Source organism: Drosophila ananassae, chromosome 3L (genome assembly GCF_017639315.1).
Source record: "Drosophila ananassae strain 14024-0371.13 chromosome 3L, ASM1763931v2, whole genome shotgun sequence".
NCBI classification, from domain to species: Eukaryota; Metazoa; Arthropoda; class Insecta; order Diptera; family Drosophilidae; genus Drosophila; species Drosophila ananassae.
Genome location: NC_057929.1, coordinates 6,613,773 through 6,628,421, shown reverse-complemented (window position 1 = coordinate 6,628,421; position 14,649 = coordinate 6,613,773). Strand labels below are relative to the sequence as shown.

Below are 14,649 nucleotides of genomic sequence, written 5' to 3'. Positions count from 1 at the left end.
CCGATAAACAATTGAACGCTAACGGCCTACTAGAAATGTGACCGTTATAGTGTGCTAGTGTGACCATCTGCTTGGAGAAAACGAAATTGAAATTGAATTCAAATTGTGGTTCATTTTTGATTCAACGAATGCCTCGAGCGGTTGTGGTTTAATGGTCGGGTCGGGCGCGATTCGAGATTCGAGTTTCCGAGATAAGCCGCTAACGAAAAGAACTCCACCGCATACAACGATGTAAACAAAGAGATTGGCTATTAAAATAGCTGCACAGCGAGTGCACTTTACACATATTACAAATTATATATAAAAAACCTGATTGTATGTGCACAAAGTGAAATCAGCTGGACAACAAGAGTATTTTGCAATTATCTTGGCTTATTTTATGCCCATTTTTGTTGTTTTCTGTGAAATTAACACTATTTTTATTGGCAGTGATTGGTGCTACCAAAAGTGTTACCTGGAAGCATATCTGCAGGCTTTACTAATTTGTATTCTGTTTTTCACTAAAAATAATGAAAGAAATCTGCTGGAGAACATTTATTTTATTCATTAAAAGTGTTAAAAATTAGAATATACAAAAATAAACTATAAAATATAAACCATAAATGCAAATAAACTCTTTTTCTGATAGTCCTAGTTTTTTTAAATTCAAATACCGCCAAACTAGAACTTTTAGTATTATTTTTGACTTTCAAGTTTAAAAAACATTCAAGTCCAGTTTCAAATCAAAACATTAACTTTCCCCTTGGGTTTAACTATTAATATTCATAAGTTTTTCGTGCTGTTTAAACATAAATGGAAAAACAACTTCCTACTTGTCTTGAACTTGATACGCTCGAGCAAACATAACTACTATTGTAACTACTATTTTCGAACATAAATAGAGTAATGCACCCGCACCCGCTAACTCCATGACACAATTGATGCATTTAAGCCAGAGTTTCCTCGATTTTCGCTTTTACTCTCTGTATTTAATATTTTTTTGCAATTCGCAATCATTTTTGTGTGTGCGGTTCGTGCGGAGCAACCTGTTCGAAACTGCAGTTTGGTGTTGGCTTTTCTTTTACGTAACCTGGTGGCCGGGCCGAGCCGGGCCGGGCACGAGCCAAATCCAAAAATAAATAACCAACGCCAACAACCCAGTTTGTGGTTTTCACTTCTTGGCCAGTCATTACGTCCAGGTCCCATTCCATCGATCCGATCCGCAAGCCGGTCGGTCGGTAGGCAGCACGATTTCATTATCGCACACTTCCCATTCGGAATACCAATAGCCGCCGCCGATTACTTTGAGGAAATTTGAATTTGAAGCCACAGTTCGTTGGCCAAGTGAACCCAGAAGTCGCTCTGTGCATTTACAAAGTAGTGGTTTAAGTTCAATGAAATAATTCTGATTACTAATTCTGACCAGTGAGTGATATAATCGCGGGACTGTGCTAATTCTGCCACCCAGAAGCCCAGAGCTTTATAATATTCCGAATTGGGAGTGAATTGGAAGACAAACAATTATGTGCAAACAAAAGTCGATCGCTTCAACTGTTTGGCTAGTGTCCGGAGCTCTATGGCTGACACTGGCCGTGGAGACGAATGCCTACGGATTTGGACGTTGCCCGAATTATCCGTCGATGCCAAAGTTCAATATGAGTCGGGTAAGGAAGTGGTCTGACCTTTGAGAACTTAAATAATTAAAATGAGAGTGTTGTGAGTACATCCGAATGTTAGTTAGGTATTTGGTGAAACCCAAAATCCGCACATATTCGCCATCATCCTAAACGTGTCACCTTTCCGATTAATTAGCACAAGGTGGCGGCCGAAGACGAAGATTGTGCATGAGATGAACTTGAACCAATTTAAGGCCACCGATTCCGATCCGTCGTGTAAAGTGCAAACCAGTTTTACAGAAGGAGACGAGAGCCACAATGGGTTTTATGGCCTGTCCGATGGTAAACAAGCCACTTAATTCAAAAAGAAGTAAATCAACCAGTACCGAGGCTTAGACGCAGAGGTATTCCAAGGACAATAGAGCTAACAACAGTCAGGCATTCCTTAATTAGAAGTCAGAAAGGAAGGAAGAATTAGTCATCCCCTCTAGAATCTATCACTACTATTCCATAGAGCTTTTCGAACTTACCGAAGTCACACTGTAATTTACACGCTGACTAATGGCCATAGACCAGAAAATTGGCTCAATCACTTTAGCTTGAATTAAATTGATTGAACCTTGTTTTGCATAAATGATAATGCACCATAATTGCCCCAAATAGAGGCAGGCGGAGATCGGTGGCTCCAGCTACATATGCCTGCCCTCCACTCACTCAGCCGCATATCTCATCCAATTGAGTTGTTGACAGGCGTGAATTAATCTATGTGACATCGTCCCCGCCCCCCATCCGACCAGTAGTGACCCGGGGCAAAGACCTCGGCTCTCGAATCTCGACTCTCTGGTCGGTAGCACTCCCAGACAGGTAATTAAATCCGCTGCTGCGGCGCCCTGCGACTTTGAACTGCACGACGAAGATGAAGAGCTGCCAAAAAGGTGCCACTTTTCTTAATGGCCATAAGAAACCAGTTTCGAAAAAATGTTTATGTTTTACGCATTGTTAACAGACAGGGAGAGTATGGCATTAGTAACCCACATAGCTATTTCTTTGGCAATAAAATCGGGGACTACATAGTCCGACTGGACTTGTCCCATTGCCAGATGGTTCTAGTTCCCTCTCATGCACCGGATGTTCGATAAAAAATAGTTATAACTAAGTTTTGAACAAACATTTGGCCATTAACTATTAACATTTTATTGTGTTTTCAAGAGACTAAATTAGTGATTCACGATCTTGTTCACTTTCACCTGTATTTGCTTGAATCCAGTTGCAAAAATATCAATATTTGCTAGACTTGTTATTTGTTCAATTTCTTCGTACAATTTCACAAAGAAATAAAGTTTCCTAAAAGTAAAAATATTAGAGTATCAGTTAATAACTTTACCCCATTATCTTTAAGGTTCTTGGCCACTGGTACGAGGTGGAGCGTTCTTTCTACCTGCCGGAGATCGCCTCCGGATGCACCACTTTCCAGTTCGAGCCATACAACAAGGCGGAACAGTCCAAGTTTGCGAATTTTAAGCTGGCCGTGGCCATCAAGAACATTAATCGTATGTGAGTAGCACATAACTAAGGAGATCTAAGGATATATCACTAATTTGAAATACATTTTAGAACTGGTAATCCCAATGTGAACATAGGCTATGCCACTCCCGAAAATAGTCGGTCCTCCATCATGGATTTCAAGGTATATAAGAACACCATTCTATTTCATATATATTTTATTAAATATTTTATATTCCTAGTTCACCACCCGTTTTCCGGATGTTATTGCCCGTTTGCTGCCAGGATCTGGAAAGTACCAGGTACTCTACACGGACTATGACAACTTTGCCATTCTGTGGTCCTGCGGCAGTATCGGATCACTGGGCCACTCCGATCAGATCTGGATCCTGGGACGTGATCGGGACTTTGAGGTGGACATCCGTTCGAAGGTCTACGATGTCCTGAAGCGACTGTCCTTAGATCCGGACAGGCTAATTATAAGCAAAAACAAAAACTGCCCGGAGGCACTATGAAAGAGAGTGTCCAGCTCATCCACCATCTAATTATTATAGTATATTTAAGTTCATTCGGTTAAGGAACAAATTCCATTGGATGCCTAATCATGTAGGCTGCTGTGATATCGAGGAGTGTGAATCGGCGGAGAGAAGAGAAAAATACAAATAAAATAACGCAAATATAGAACCAAATGGGAATAACTCGATCGCGGAATCATCCGAACGGTAGAGATCAATTAACGTAAGAGTCCTAATTGGGTTGCCAGAACTACGAGCCAGTCATCCCGAGTCAGTCGTTATTGGAGAACGCAGGAACAAGGTTCTGACTGGAAATGTCCCGAATTTGGATTGTACTCTTCCTTGGAGTGGTCTTGGCCCTTTGGCAAGAGACAGAGGCGAGAGGAGGTGGCGGTGGAGGAGGAGGACACGGTGGTGGCGGCCATGCTGGAGGTTTTGGCGGCGGAGGTCGCGGAGGAGGATTTGGCGGCAGAGGAGGTGGCTTTGGCGGCAGAGGAGGTGGCTTTGGCGGCAGAGGAGGAGGTTTTGGCAGAGGTCCTGGCTTTGGAGGCGGTCCCCGAGGAGGAGGTTTCCGAGGAGGACCACCACCCGGTGGCTTCAGAGGTCCACGTCCTTACGGGGGATATCGCTACGGTGGATACGGTGGAGGATTCGTTGGAGGCTATGCCGGCTACGCTGGAGTGTATCCTGTGCCAGTGCCCTATCCCTACCCGGCGGGCTACAACCGCTGCTATAGCTACTACTACAGTGCATACTACCCCTGCTGATGTTGTACGATTATGGATGGTTTATTATACAAATTACATTCAACACTTTTTAGTTACAAAGATTATGTAAAGTTACCCAGAAATTCGGGCGGTAGACAGTTCTCTAAATATTCGATATTTCATATTCCTTATTGTTTTGATGGTCTCCGGTATCTGTGAGAGTGTGGTTCCTGTGTCGAAGTCCCACCCAGCACCAGCGATCTGCGGAGTGCTTCGATGGCAGTGCTTAAGTCTAATCGAGAATAGAACCCATTAAAATGCAATCTACACATGCGTATGTATATGGATAATGGATAAACTTAAACTACGGACTAGATATGAGTACGGAACGTGAGCTGGATGCGTTCGTTGTGGCAGACTAATCAACTGGTGGCTAGTGACCGAGTGGTGGCCGAGATCGGAGGGCATCGAGTATACCAAAGTAGGAAATAAAATATTGCTTGGAAGCAGCCAATCGAAGACTTAGTTAAAGATATGGAGCGTCGGTCTAATCTTAATCACAATCCGTTCCGCCCTCCGATCTCGTCGAGTGCAAGTAATTCAAATCAATTGCATTGGTTAGTTTTAAAAAAAGAGTGACTCGGATTACAATCCATGGTCAGCTCCAAGCAGCAGGGAGATCCTTTCCCTTTACATTTCAGAAAAAAATAAATAAATCAGTATACCCCTTAGAATAAAAAAGTTTAAAATCATAATCTCCGTTGCTTAGAGCCCCCCATGGATCACATCCTCTCTAGCTTGATTCCACGGAAGACGTCGGTCACTCATTCCGTTTCTATCAGCATCGGTTCAATGTCCCCGGCAATCTCCTACAGCATCGCCTTGCACTCACTCTCGGCAATGCTGTGCTGGATGCAGTGATTAATTTCTGCAAAGCCGGGCCGTTCGCTGGGCTTCCGGTTCCAGCAGCGGCGCATCAGGGCATAGACTGAGAGCGGCGTGTTGTCCGGACAACCGAGTACGTTGCCCTCCTTGATGTATTTGATGACCTCCTCGTGGGTCAGCCCAAAGTACGGCTGCAGGGCAAAGGAGAATATCTCCCAAAGGCAAATGCCATAGGCCCACACATCCGATTCCAGGGAGAACTTGTTGTACAGGATGCTCTCCAGGGGCATCCAACGGATCGGGATGAAGTCGTTCTCGTCGCCTTTGTAGTAGTCCTGCAGATAGATCTTGTGCGACAGCCCAAAGTCAGCTATCTTCACGGTCATAAGCTCGTTGATTAGACAATTCCTGGTGGCCAAATCCCGGTGGACGAATTTGCGCTCCGAAAGGTAGAGCATTCCGGCGGCAATATTGGCGGACATCTGGAGAAGATGCAGCTCGTTCAGCTGCAGGCGATCGCGTACCGGAGCCTGGTGAGTATTAAAGGGAGAGCAGGCACGCAGGAACTCACTGAGATCGCCGGGAGCCATGTATTCAAACAGGAGGCACATAGGCCTGCCCAGAGCACAGACTCCCAGTAGCTTTACGATGTTGGGGTGATCGAACTCGGCCAGCAGACAGGCCTCCCGCTCAAAGTCCATCTGCATCTGGTCGCTGGCATCATCCTTAAGCATTTTCACGGCCACCAGGAGCTCTTCCTGGCCGGGCACTAGCCCAGGAGCTCTTGCCTGGAACACGCGACCAAATGCACCTTGTCCTAGGGATCTTACGTACACGATATCCCCTCTTGGGTATTCCAGCTTCTCCAGACGGGCATTTGGCTTGCTTCCCTTGGTATCCACACTGGCAGTGGTCACTGTTGTGAGGGCCACACAATTGCTGTGCACCGTGGCCGTGCTGCGAATGGTGCCCCACTTTCCCAAGGTGTTCGTGTTGACGTTGCCTCCCAAAGTTTCGCGACTGGTATTTAGATTTCCGCCACACTCGCCTCCGCCCCGCATGGAGACATTGCAGTCTGCCGGTGTGGCTCCAGGTGGCTGGGAGTAGTCCTTGTGTTTAGACAGCTTGTAGACCAGAAGAATCATCAGATGTAGAGCCACAATGGCCACAAAGCCAATGCCCGCCAGCAAGAAAATCATCGATGGCGTGAAGAACTTTTCCATTTTGATTGGTGTGCTCACATCCCCGGCATTAGGATCCACATAGTCGGCTGGAAGATAGAAACTGGACAATAAAATCATGGTTTAAAGAGTCATCAGAGTTTACTCACGGCACATGGGTATGTCGCAGTGTTGCCAGCGTACGGATTCATCCACGGTGTAGCACCAAGGCTGTGGTTCCTCACCGCCTGCGTTGCGGCAATAGTTTTCGCCCTCCAGGAGCTGATGGAAGACCAAAGGTGGCTGGATGTGCTTGTGCGGATTCTGGGTGTCCCAGCGCTGACAGGGTATACCAGATTTGGTCACGTTGGCAGTACCCATATAGAAACGTCCATTGCCATTGCGGCAGTCATCTAAACATAATGAGATTGAATTAGAAAGTGGAGAAGACTTCGAAGATATTGGACATACAACTAATTTCCGACTGCTTGAGCTCGGTGAGGCCGATGTAGGAGCAGTTGGGTCTTCGCATGGAGGCATTGTAGTGCGGAAGGGACGAGCAGTTCGGCAGCCGGAAATGGCCACGACTCTTGATGAACATATTCCGCTCCTTCTTCTCCTCGATGAGCACCCAATCGTTGTAGCAGAACTGCAGATGAGTGGCCTGGCAGTCCTCGAAGCAGAGTGGCGCCTTCACGGCCCTGCCTGCTTCCAGGTGGCAGTTGGGAAACGCATAGGCGCACAGCATTTTCTGAGAGAGATTAGGAAAGTTAATTAAAGAATCCGCTTAATGTATGCTTCAATGTTGTTAACCCACCTCGGCAGCTTCCCGGCATAAGCCCGAAAGATCAGAAATCAGTTCATCCCAGAGAGCGGTGGTCACTTGCTCATTTTTCCAGCCGCCCGTAGGATCGTCCAAGCTATACCACACCTGTCCAGTTATGTACTGCTTGCACACCTTGCCGTTGTAGGGGGCACAGTAGCCGTTCTCCTCGCGCGGCTCCCGCTCCTTTTCCCGGTCGTGGTGTCGCTGGTGGTGGCGCCGGGTCACAGGCTCCTCGATGGCGTTCATGGAGCTTGCGTGCGTGGCACTGGTAAACAGAAGCACGCACATCCCCAGGGCAGCAAAATTCTGCCATCTCCTTTCCCCAGAAGCCTGAAACACCCGCCCCACCCACTGCCCGGCCGCCATGGCTGTGTTTTCTGTATATACTCTTGTTTTTCCCCCCATTGGCAGTGATTCTAAACGAAATCTTCACAGGTATCCACAAATACTTTCATTTCACGGATGTTAATTGTGATTTCTTAACTTAAACTGTAATTTAAGGCTCAAAAAGTGTCCTAAATATGTCGGCAGATTTTGTTTATTTTCGCGCTCGCTACCCGACGACGCCTTTTCACCGAATACCTCATAAAAGCTGATACAATGGGAGATGGCAGTTCGCCTCCCGTATGTCTCCCTTAGGGGTGGTTTTGGTTTCCTGTCCGGTAGCAAGGACAGGGTTGTTTAGTGCGCGGCAAACTCTGAGAGTCGTTTATTATGATTGCAACTACATGGCCAAAATAATGTTAGTTTCACTCGCCAGCCGCCTTCTTGCGCTTGGCCTCCTCCTTCTTGCGCTGCTTCTCCTCTGCCTTCCTTTTCTTTAGGAGCTCCGGGTCATCTCCGACATCAAAGTCCTGCTGTTCCTCTTCTTTCTTTTCCTCCTCCTCGGGAATTTCTTCAAGACCCTGGAATTAAATAGCTATACACCCAAGGACCAAATCGGAAGAGGACTACAGGAAAAATCTAAAACCACTCGAGAGACTTTCACTTCCGCACTATACGTTTCATTTATTCACTTTTGCACTTAAGCTTAATCGAAAAATGTACTTAATTCAACCTATTTCTTCTCATCCGGTATGGCATCCAGACCCTGCAATTAAATTTTCGAAATTCGAAATAAGGATCGGTCCTTAAGGCTTTAAAGATGGACATGCAAGGATTGGATGTTGAAATGAGAAAGCCATTGAACATGCAAAGCAAGGATTGGATGAAGGATTGAAGGAACACACAATGAAGTACTCAACATATTAAAAAATAGTTTAAAATTATTAGTCACAAAACATGTAATAATTAGAATGATTCTGATTTGGAAAATATAAAGATTAGTTTTCAAAACTTAGATAATCTTTTTGAAAATAACAAAATGCCTTTGAAAAATTATGACAAATGATCGAACACAGTACGATACAATATTCAAACCAAATCCCTCCAAAATGATATAGTCAATAAACCAAATTAAAAAACAATATTTCCGGACATGCAATCGAAATGGAAATAACGTGAAGAATTTGGTATAACACCCGGCACCATCAAAAACACCACAAAACGATCAAATGAGGGGAAAATGCAGAGAACCAGGTCGAACTAAACCACTTACGTTCATCTGATAGGGATTGTTGGTCAATCGGAAATCGCGCTGGTACATCACACGGGAGAAGCGCTCGTCCATGTTGCGACGGAAGGCCTGCGGAGCAAAAAGAATATATCAGAAGACGTGTAAAGTGTTGGGGAGTTCGAGGAACTCCATTCTATTGGTGTTTAAATAAATAATGCTTAGTCAAATCCGAAATGTCCACAAGCATCTGTGGTTATATAAGAATTCGGAGCTGCTCCGATGGAAGGCGACGACGAGACTCACATTGCCGATAGCGAGCTTATCCAGGCCGTACATGGCGTATATGGGCACCGAGAGGAGCGTGGTGATGATCACGGCACCAGGTAGGATTTCGAACCACATCTTGTCCGGGAAAATAAGTGTCTTGTTGTTTTTTCGACAAGTGACAAACGGATAACGAAAAAATCAGCTGTTCGCCGTTGACAGTCACCTCGAATCGTAGCTGTTGCCGATAGTTCGTCCGTGCCTAGAGATGTGCATGTCACGTCACATTTATTATACTTCTAAACTAAATTTGGAATATTTCTATATGTTTTCTATAATATATTTAGTTACTCCGTAAATTATTCTTAGTTAGCATTTAGGAAAGAAATGGTAAAAGGTCATTGCGGCCTCCCTAAGATTATCCAGATTTAGGAGACTTTTATGCGATATTTATCCGGTATTTTCACCTGAATTCATCAGTCAGGTCTCGGTCCCACTGGTTCCTCAATCGAACGGCAACCGAAGAAAGTTCTGAGTGCAACAACAAGAAAACAGCGGAGAGCAGGAGTAGAATGGCCACTAGCGGTATTGTCGAGTCATTTCCCACGGGTGCATTGGTCCCAAAAGCGGAGACCCGTGTCCTGAACTTCCTGCAAAAGTACCCAGAGTACGATGGCCGCGACGTCACAATTGCCATTTTTGATTCCGGTGTGGATCCTCGAGCTACCGGATTGGAGGTGAGTTGGCAGTTTTTGCTTTTCGGCAAAGTGTTAACTGCACATTGGCTAACTGCACTTGTGTGTGCCCGCAGACGCTATGTGACGGGAAGACCGTAAAGGTGATCGAGCGCTACGACTGCTCCGGATGCGGAGATGTGGACATGAAGAAGAAGGTGACGCCGGATGAGAAGGGCTGCCTGAAGGGCCTGTCTGGCAACACGCTCAAATTAAGCCCGGAGCTCCTGGCACTGAACACCGATCCTGATAAATCGGTACGGGTGGGCCTGAAAAGCTTCAGTGATCTGGTCCCTTCCAAGGTCCGGAGCAATATCTTAGCTCAGGCCAAGCTAAAACACTGGGATAAGCCGCATAAGACGGCCACGGCGAATGTGAGCCGTAAGATAGTCGAATTTGAGTCACAAAACCCAGGTGAGTCCTAAAGATCCTTCTAAACACACGTAATCTCATGCCTCCGGCCTTCAGGTGAAGCCTCCAAACTTCCCTGGGACAAGAAAATAGTTAAGGATAACTTGGACTTTGAGCTGGAGATGCTCAACGGCTACGAGAAGATGTACAACGAAATCAAGACATCCTACGACTGCGTGCTCTTCCCCACGACCGAGGGCTGGCTGGCCATCATCGACACCACGGAGCAGGGTAACCTGGAGCAGGCTCTCCGCATCGGCGAGTACAGTGTGACACACGAAACCCGCAACGTGGATGACTTCCTGTCGATTTCGGTCAATGTGCACGATGAGGGGAACGTCTTGGAAATTGTTGGCATGTGTTCTCCCCACGGCACCCACGTCTCCTCCATAGCCAGCGGTAACCATAGCTCCAGAGATGTGGACGGGGTGGCACCCAACGCCAAGATCGTGTCAATGACCATTGGCGACGGTCGGCTGGGATCGATGGAAACTGGAACCGCCTTGGTCCGGGCCATGACCAAGGTAATGGAGCTGTGCCGCGAGGGACGCCGCATCGATGTGATTAACATGAGCTATGGCGAGCACGCCAACTGGTCGAATTCCGGGTAAGTTGGTTTCAAATTGCCAAGATGTATGGTAAACAAAGCTAATCCCCAAGCTACATTCTAGTGTATCGGATGAAACGCGTCGCAGAAAAAAGAAGATGAGTGCGTCGAGGTAATGGCGTATCCACAAATATCCACCAACTCACACACTCTAATTCTCTTGTCTCTGACCGACACGTTCCATTGCGCCTTACACGATCTCCACACTTGTCCTGATAACAGATCATAACATCATATACCTAATCTTATAATTGTTTGGTTTGCAGCCGCATCGGAGAGCTGATGAACGAGGTGGTGAACAAGTACGGCGTGGTGTGGGTGGCCTCCGCCGGCAACCATGGACCGGCTCTCAGCACTGTGGGAACACCGCCGGACATCAGCCAACCCAGTCTGATTGGAGTGGGTGCCTATGTGTCGCCCCAAATGATGGTGGCAGAGTATGCGATGCGTGAGAAGCTGCCCGGCAACGTGTACACCTGGACGTCTCGCGATCCCTGCATCGATGGCGGTCAAGGTGTGACAGTATGCGCTCCGGGCGGAGCCATCGCCTCCGTGCCACAGTTCACCATGAGCAAGTCGCAGCTGATGAACGGCACTAGCATGGCCGCACCTCATGTAGCCGGTGCTGTGGCACTGCTGATCTCGGGACTGAAGCAGCAGAACATTCAGTATTCGCCGTATAGTATTAAGCGTGCGATCAGCGTCACTGCCATGAAAATGGGCGATGTGGATCCCTTCGCTCAAGGGCACGGACTTCTCAATGTGGAAAAGGCCTTTGAACACTTAATGGAGCACAAGGAGTCCAGTGACAACATGCTAAGGTGTGTAATCCGAAATTCTATTCACAAAACATAATCATAAATGGGATACTTTCCCCATCAGATTCTCAGTTCGCGTTGGCAACAACGCAGCCAAGGGTATCCATTTGCGTTCGGGTGTCCAGAAGAACTTCATCGACTACAATGTAAACATCGAGCCAGTCTTCTTCAACGACAAAGAGACGGGTAAGGTGCCTCTCGTTTTACGTTATAGGTCATCCAAATCATTTCTCGCCTACTCTCAGATCCCAAAGACAAGTTCAACTTCAATGTGCGATTGAATCTCATACCCTCGGCCCCGTGGGTGCAGTGCGGAGCCTTCTTGGATCTTAGCTACGGCACACGCGCCATTGTGGTGCGCGTCGACCCCACGGGCCTCCAGCCCGGAGTACATAGCGCAGTGTAAGATCATACTCTTGCCCCCAATCACTGCACTTTCTGATCCGTATTTTTCTACCACTGTGTAGGGTACGTGCTTACGATACCGAATGCGTGCAAAAGGGTGCTCTCTTTGATATTCCGGTGACCGTGGTGCAGCCTCACGTTCTGGAATCCGATCAGAATACTCCTGTCTTTGAGCCATCCTCCACCAGGGGAGACAAAAGTGTGGAGTTCCAGCCCAACACCATCCAGAGAGATTTTATTCTTGTACCGGAGAAGGCTACTTGGGCGGGTAAGTGGTTATTGGTCTGGACTTTCAAGTCCATAGTTTTTTAATAGTCTTTCGTGTTGACAGAGCTGCACATGCGCATCACCGACCCGAATCGTGGCAAGGATGTTGGAAAGTTCTTCGTCCACACCAACCAACTGCTGCCCAAGCAGTCCTGTCGTAAACTGGAGACCATGAAAATCGTGGCAGTGGGATCTGAGCAAGAAGCCACCTTGGCTTTCAAAGTTAAGGTAGGAAAGAATACTTCTATAACCTTGCATCTTCTGATAACATTTCTTTGCAGTCTGGCAAGATTCTGGAGCTCTGTATAGCCAAGTATTGGTCCAACTATGGCCAGAGCCATCTGAAGTACAGCCTGGTGTTCCGTGGAGTGCAAGCCCAGAATCCCAATGCCTGTAAGTATTTCTCTTAGAAATTGATGTAGTTTCTATAACATCTTCTGCTTCGCAGACGTTATGCACGCCGGCCGGGGCATCCATAAACTGGAAGTGGAGGCTTTGGTTTCGGAGGACGTACAGCCGCAGTTGCAGCTCAAAAATGCCGCGGTTGTGCTGAAGCCAACTGAAGCCAAGGTCTCGCCCCTAAGCGCCACACGTGATGTAATTCCGGACGGGCGCCAGGTGTACCAGAACTTGCTGGTCTACAACCTGTCCGTGACCAAACCTGCTGAGGTGGCTCTTTATGCTCCCATCTTTAATGACCTTCTGTACGAGTCCGAGTTTGAGTCCCAAATGTGGATGCTCTTTGACGCTAACAAGGCCTTGGTGGCCACCGGCGATGCTCACTCGCAAACGTTCTACACAAAACTGGAAAAAGGAGACTACACCATCCGTCTCCAGGTCCGCCACGAGAAGCGCGAGCTGCTGGATAAGATTGCAGAGACCAACCTGGTGGCTGCTTTCAAAATGTCTAACGTCTTGTCCCTGGACTTTTACGAGAACTACAACCAGTGTGTTGTGGGCGGCCGCAAGTTCGTTTCGGCCACACTGCGTGGCTCTACACGGGTGCTGTACATCGCCCCCATTACCCAGGAGCGTCTAGGAAAAGCTAACCTGCCGCCACAGTGCGCCTGGCTGAATGGAAACTTGATCTTCCCGCAGGACGAGGCTGGACGTCGTGTCGCCCTGCATCCTTTCAACTATATTCTCAACCCCGCGGAGAAAAAGACGAACACAAATGGCTCCGGCAATGGATCCAGCAATGCAGCAAGCACTGCTGCAGCCGCTGCCGCTGCTACTGCCACTGCGGCTAAACCCAAGGCTCCGGCAACTCCTCCGGCAGCCACCTCGGTAGGCAATCCAGCTGCCGGCGATGGAGTCAACGTTCAGAGTGATGCGCCAGTGGAGAACGGAGGATGTCCAGCTTCTCCCAAGAAGGGCAAGTCCAATGCCGACGATTATGCCGAAAGCTTGCGCGATTTCCAGTGCTCGTACATCAACAAGTGCGGTAGGTTTAGGATTATGTCGGAAAGTGTAAGGCTGCCTCTAACCTTTATTTGTTTCAGAGCTGGAAATGGCTGAAAAGATATACGGCGAGGTGGTTGCCGCTCACCCCAAGCACCTGCAAGCGCACCTGCTGCTCATCCAGAATATCGAGTCGTCGCAGTTGAAAGCTCAACTGCCGTTGACCTTTGCCAACGCCCAAAATTCCATTACCCAGGATGCGGGCGAGGGTGCCGAGAAGCAAAAGGAGGACCAGAAGAAGGTCTACAATGCCCTGGAGCGCATCATCAAGTTGGCCGACAAAGTGATCGATGAGACGGATTCCGACGGCCTGCTCGCGTACTACGGCTTGAAGAATGATACTCGACCGGATGCAGCCAAGATTAAGACGTAGGTGGAGATGTGGGTTGAAGGTTTCCTTTTTAATTCGAGTCTCTTTCTGTATCCTTTAGAGCCATGGACAAGCAGAAGAACAATCTCATCGAGGCTTTGACCAAGAAGGGCATCGCCGTAGCCAAGCGTGCCGTGGTGGACGATGCCGTCAAGGAGCGCCTGTCAGAAATAAATAATATTTATACAGAGGTCATCAAGTTCGTGGACGCCACCGACTCGAAGGCCATACAGTTCGCCCTGTGGCACGCCTACGCCCACGGGCACTACGGTCGTATGTACAAGTATGTTGTGAAGCTGTTCGATGAGAAGCGTTCCCGAGAGCATTTCGAAGAACTGGCGGCCATCAATGGCGCCCAGGGTTATGAGCACATCCGGACGGTCATTAACCGCATGATTGTCACCTCGTACCCCAGTAGCTTCCGTTTGTTTTAAACTCAAAACGTTCAAGCGAACATTAGCCACAATAATTATTCACGATTTCATGCGAAGATTGTTTTTTATATCTAACGTAATCCAATATGTATATGAATAAAAGCTATTAACTAAACGGAACTAATCTGATTA

At 47.5% G+C, this 14,649-nt stretch overlaps 5 protein-coding genes across 8 annotated transcripts; 3 read left to right on the top strand and 2 right to left on the bottom strand.

Moving 5' to 3' along the window:
* Positions 1-96: 96 nt before the first annotated feature.
* On the top strand, positions 97-3,782 carry LOC6494838 (apolipoprotein D). Of its 3 annotated transcripts, none has more exons than XM_014907521.2 (5): positions 97-231; positions 1,406-1,643; positions 2,995-3,149; positions 3,210-3,282; positions 3,341-3,782. In XM_014907521.2, exons 2-5 carry the CDS (start codon positions 1,503-1,505, stop codon positions 3,611-3,613), a joined length of 642 nt encoding a protein of 213 aa, XP_014763007.1. In that variant the 5' UTR covers positions 97-231; positions 1,406-1,502; the 3' UTR covers positions 3,614-3,782. The 3 variants fall into 3 exon arrangements, with proteins under 3 accessions (XP_014763007.1, XP_044571876.1, XP_044571877.1); XM_044715941.1 differs by having other exon boundaries at positions 109-315; XM_044715942.1 differs by having other exon boundaries at positions 109-351.
* Positions 3,783-3,927: 145 nt separating this feature from the next.
* Positions 3,928-4,380, top strand: LOC116654684 (ctenidin-1-like). Its single transcript, XM_032450197.1, has one exon. It carries the CDS (start codon positions 3,928-3,930, stop codon positions 4,378-4,380), a length of 453 nt encoding a protein of 150 aa, XP_032306088.1.
* A 2-nt stretch (positions 4,381-4,382) lies between these two features.
* LOC6495782 (tyrosine-protein kinase transmembrane receptor Ror2) lies at positions 4,383-7,717 on the bottom strand. The gene is made up of 4 exons (XM_001959532.4): positions 7,183-7,717; positions 6,837-7,116; positions 6,536-6,778; positions 4,383-6,475 (listed from the first exon to the last, which is right to left on the bottom strand). Exons 1-4 carry the CDS (start codon positions 7,594-7,596, stop codon positions 5,190-5,192), a joined length of 2,223 nt encoding a protein of 740 aa, XP_001959568.2. The 5' UTR covers positions 7,597-7,717; the 3' UTR covers positions 4,383-5,189.
* A 154-nt stretch (positions 7,718-7,871) lies between these two features.
* On the bottom strand, positions 7,872-9,269 carry LOC26515216. 2 transcript variants are annotated; one of them, XM_014908619.3, is made up of 3 exons: positions 9,050-9,269; positions 8,789-8,875; positions 7,872-8,096 (listed from the first exon to the last, which is right to left on the bottom strand). In XM_014908619.3, exons 1-3 carry the CDS (start codon positions 9,146-9,148, stop codon positions 7,941-7,943), a joined length of 342 nt encoding a protein of 113 aa, XP_014764105.1. In that variant the 5' UTR covers positions 9,149-9,269; the 3' UTR covers positions 7,872-7,940. The 2 variants fall into 2 exon arrangements, with proteins under 2 accessions (XP_014764105.1, XP_014764106.1); XM_014908620.3 differs by lacking the exon at positions 7,872-8,096 and adding an exon at positions 8,174-8,281 and having other exon boundaries at positions 9,050-9,262.
* A 126-nt stretch (positions 9,270-9,395) lies between these two features.
* LOC6494840 (tripeptidyl-peptidase 2) lies at positions 9,396-14,637 on the top strand. The gene is made up of 12 exons (XM_001959531.4): positions 9,396-9,747; positions 9,822-10,158; positions 10,213-10,762; positions 11,029-11,583; positions 11,645-11,766; positions 11,826-11,982; positions 12,048-12,253; positions 12,317-12,480; positions 12,534-12,645; positions 12,701-13,696; positions 13,755-14,082; positions 14,145-14,637. Exons 1-12 carry the CDS (start codon positions 9,583-9,585, stop codon positions 14,515-14,517), a joined length of 4,065 nt encoding a protein of 1,354 aa, XP_001959567.2. The 5' UTR covers positions 9,396-9,582; the 3' UTR covers positions 14,518-14,637.
* The last annotated feature ends 12 nt before the right edge of the window (positions 14,638-14,649 follow it).

Excerpts from the sequence above, each read along its gene's own strand:
- LOC6494838 (XM_014907521.2), top strand. The coding sequence starts at position 1,503 with ATGTGCAAACAAAAGTCGATCGCTTCAACTGTTTGGCTAGTGTCCGGA. Across the intron at positions 3,150-3,209 it reads ATCAAGAACATTAATCGTAT|AACTGGTAATCCCAATGTGA; the intron begins GTGAGTAGCACA and ends AATACATTTTAG. Across the intron at positions 3,283-3,340 it reads CCTCCATCATGGATTTCAAG|TTCACCACCCGTTTTCCGGA; the intron begins GTATATAAGAAC and ends TTATATTCCTAG.
- LOC6495782 (XM_001959532.4), bottom strand. The coding sequence starts at position 7,596 with ATGGGGGGAAAAACAAGAGTATATACAGAAAACACAGCCATGGCGGCC. Across the intron at positions 7,117-7,182 it reads TATGCCGGGAAGCTGCCGAG|AAAATGCTGTGCGCCTATGC; the intron begins GTGGGTTAACAA and ends AATCTCTCTCAG. Across the intron at positions 6,476-6,535 it reads CTGCGACATACCCATGTGCC|CCGACTATGTGGATCCTAAT; the intron begins GTGAGTAAACTC and ends TCTATCTTCCAG.
- LOC6494840 (XM_001959531.4), top strand. The coding sequence starts at position 9,583 with ATGGCCACTAGCGGTATTGTCGAGTCATTTCCCACGGGTGCATTGGTC. Across the intron at positions 9,748-9,821 it reads CTCGAGCTACCGGATTGGAG|ACGCTATGTGACGGGAAGAC; the intron begins GTGAGTTGGCAG and ends GTGTGCCCGCAG. Across the intron at positions 12,254-12,316 it reads GGAGAAGGCTACTTGGGCGG|AGCTGCACATGCGCATCACC; the intron begins GTAAGTGGTTAT and ends TCGTGTTGACAG.
- LOC26515216 (XM_014908619.3), bottom strand. The coding sequence starts at position 9,148 with ATGTGGTTCGAAATCCTACCTGGTGCCGTGATCATCACCACGCTCCTC. Across the intron at positions 8,876-9,049 it reads ATAAGCTCGCTATCGGCAAT|GCCTTCCGTCGCAACATGGA; the intron begins GTGAGTCTCGTC and ends TTTGCTCCGCAG. Across the intron at positions 8,097-8,788 it reads ACAATCCCTATCAGATGAAC|GGTCTTGAAGAAATTCCCGA; the intron begins GTAAGTGGTTTA and ends ATTTAATTCCAG.
- LOC116654684 (XM_032450197.1), top strand. The coding sequence starts at position 3,928 with ATGTCCCGAATTTGGATTGTACTCTTCCTTGGAGTGGTCTTGGCCCTT.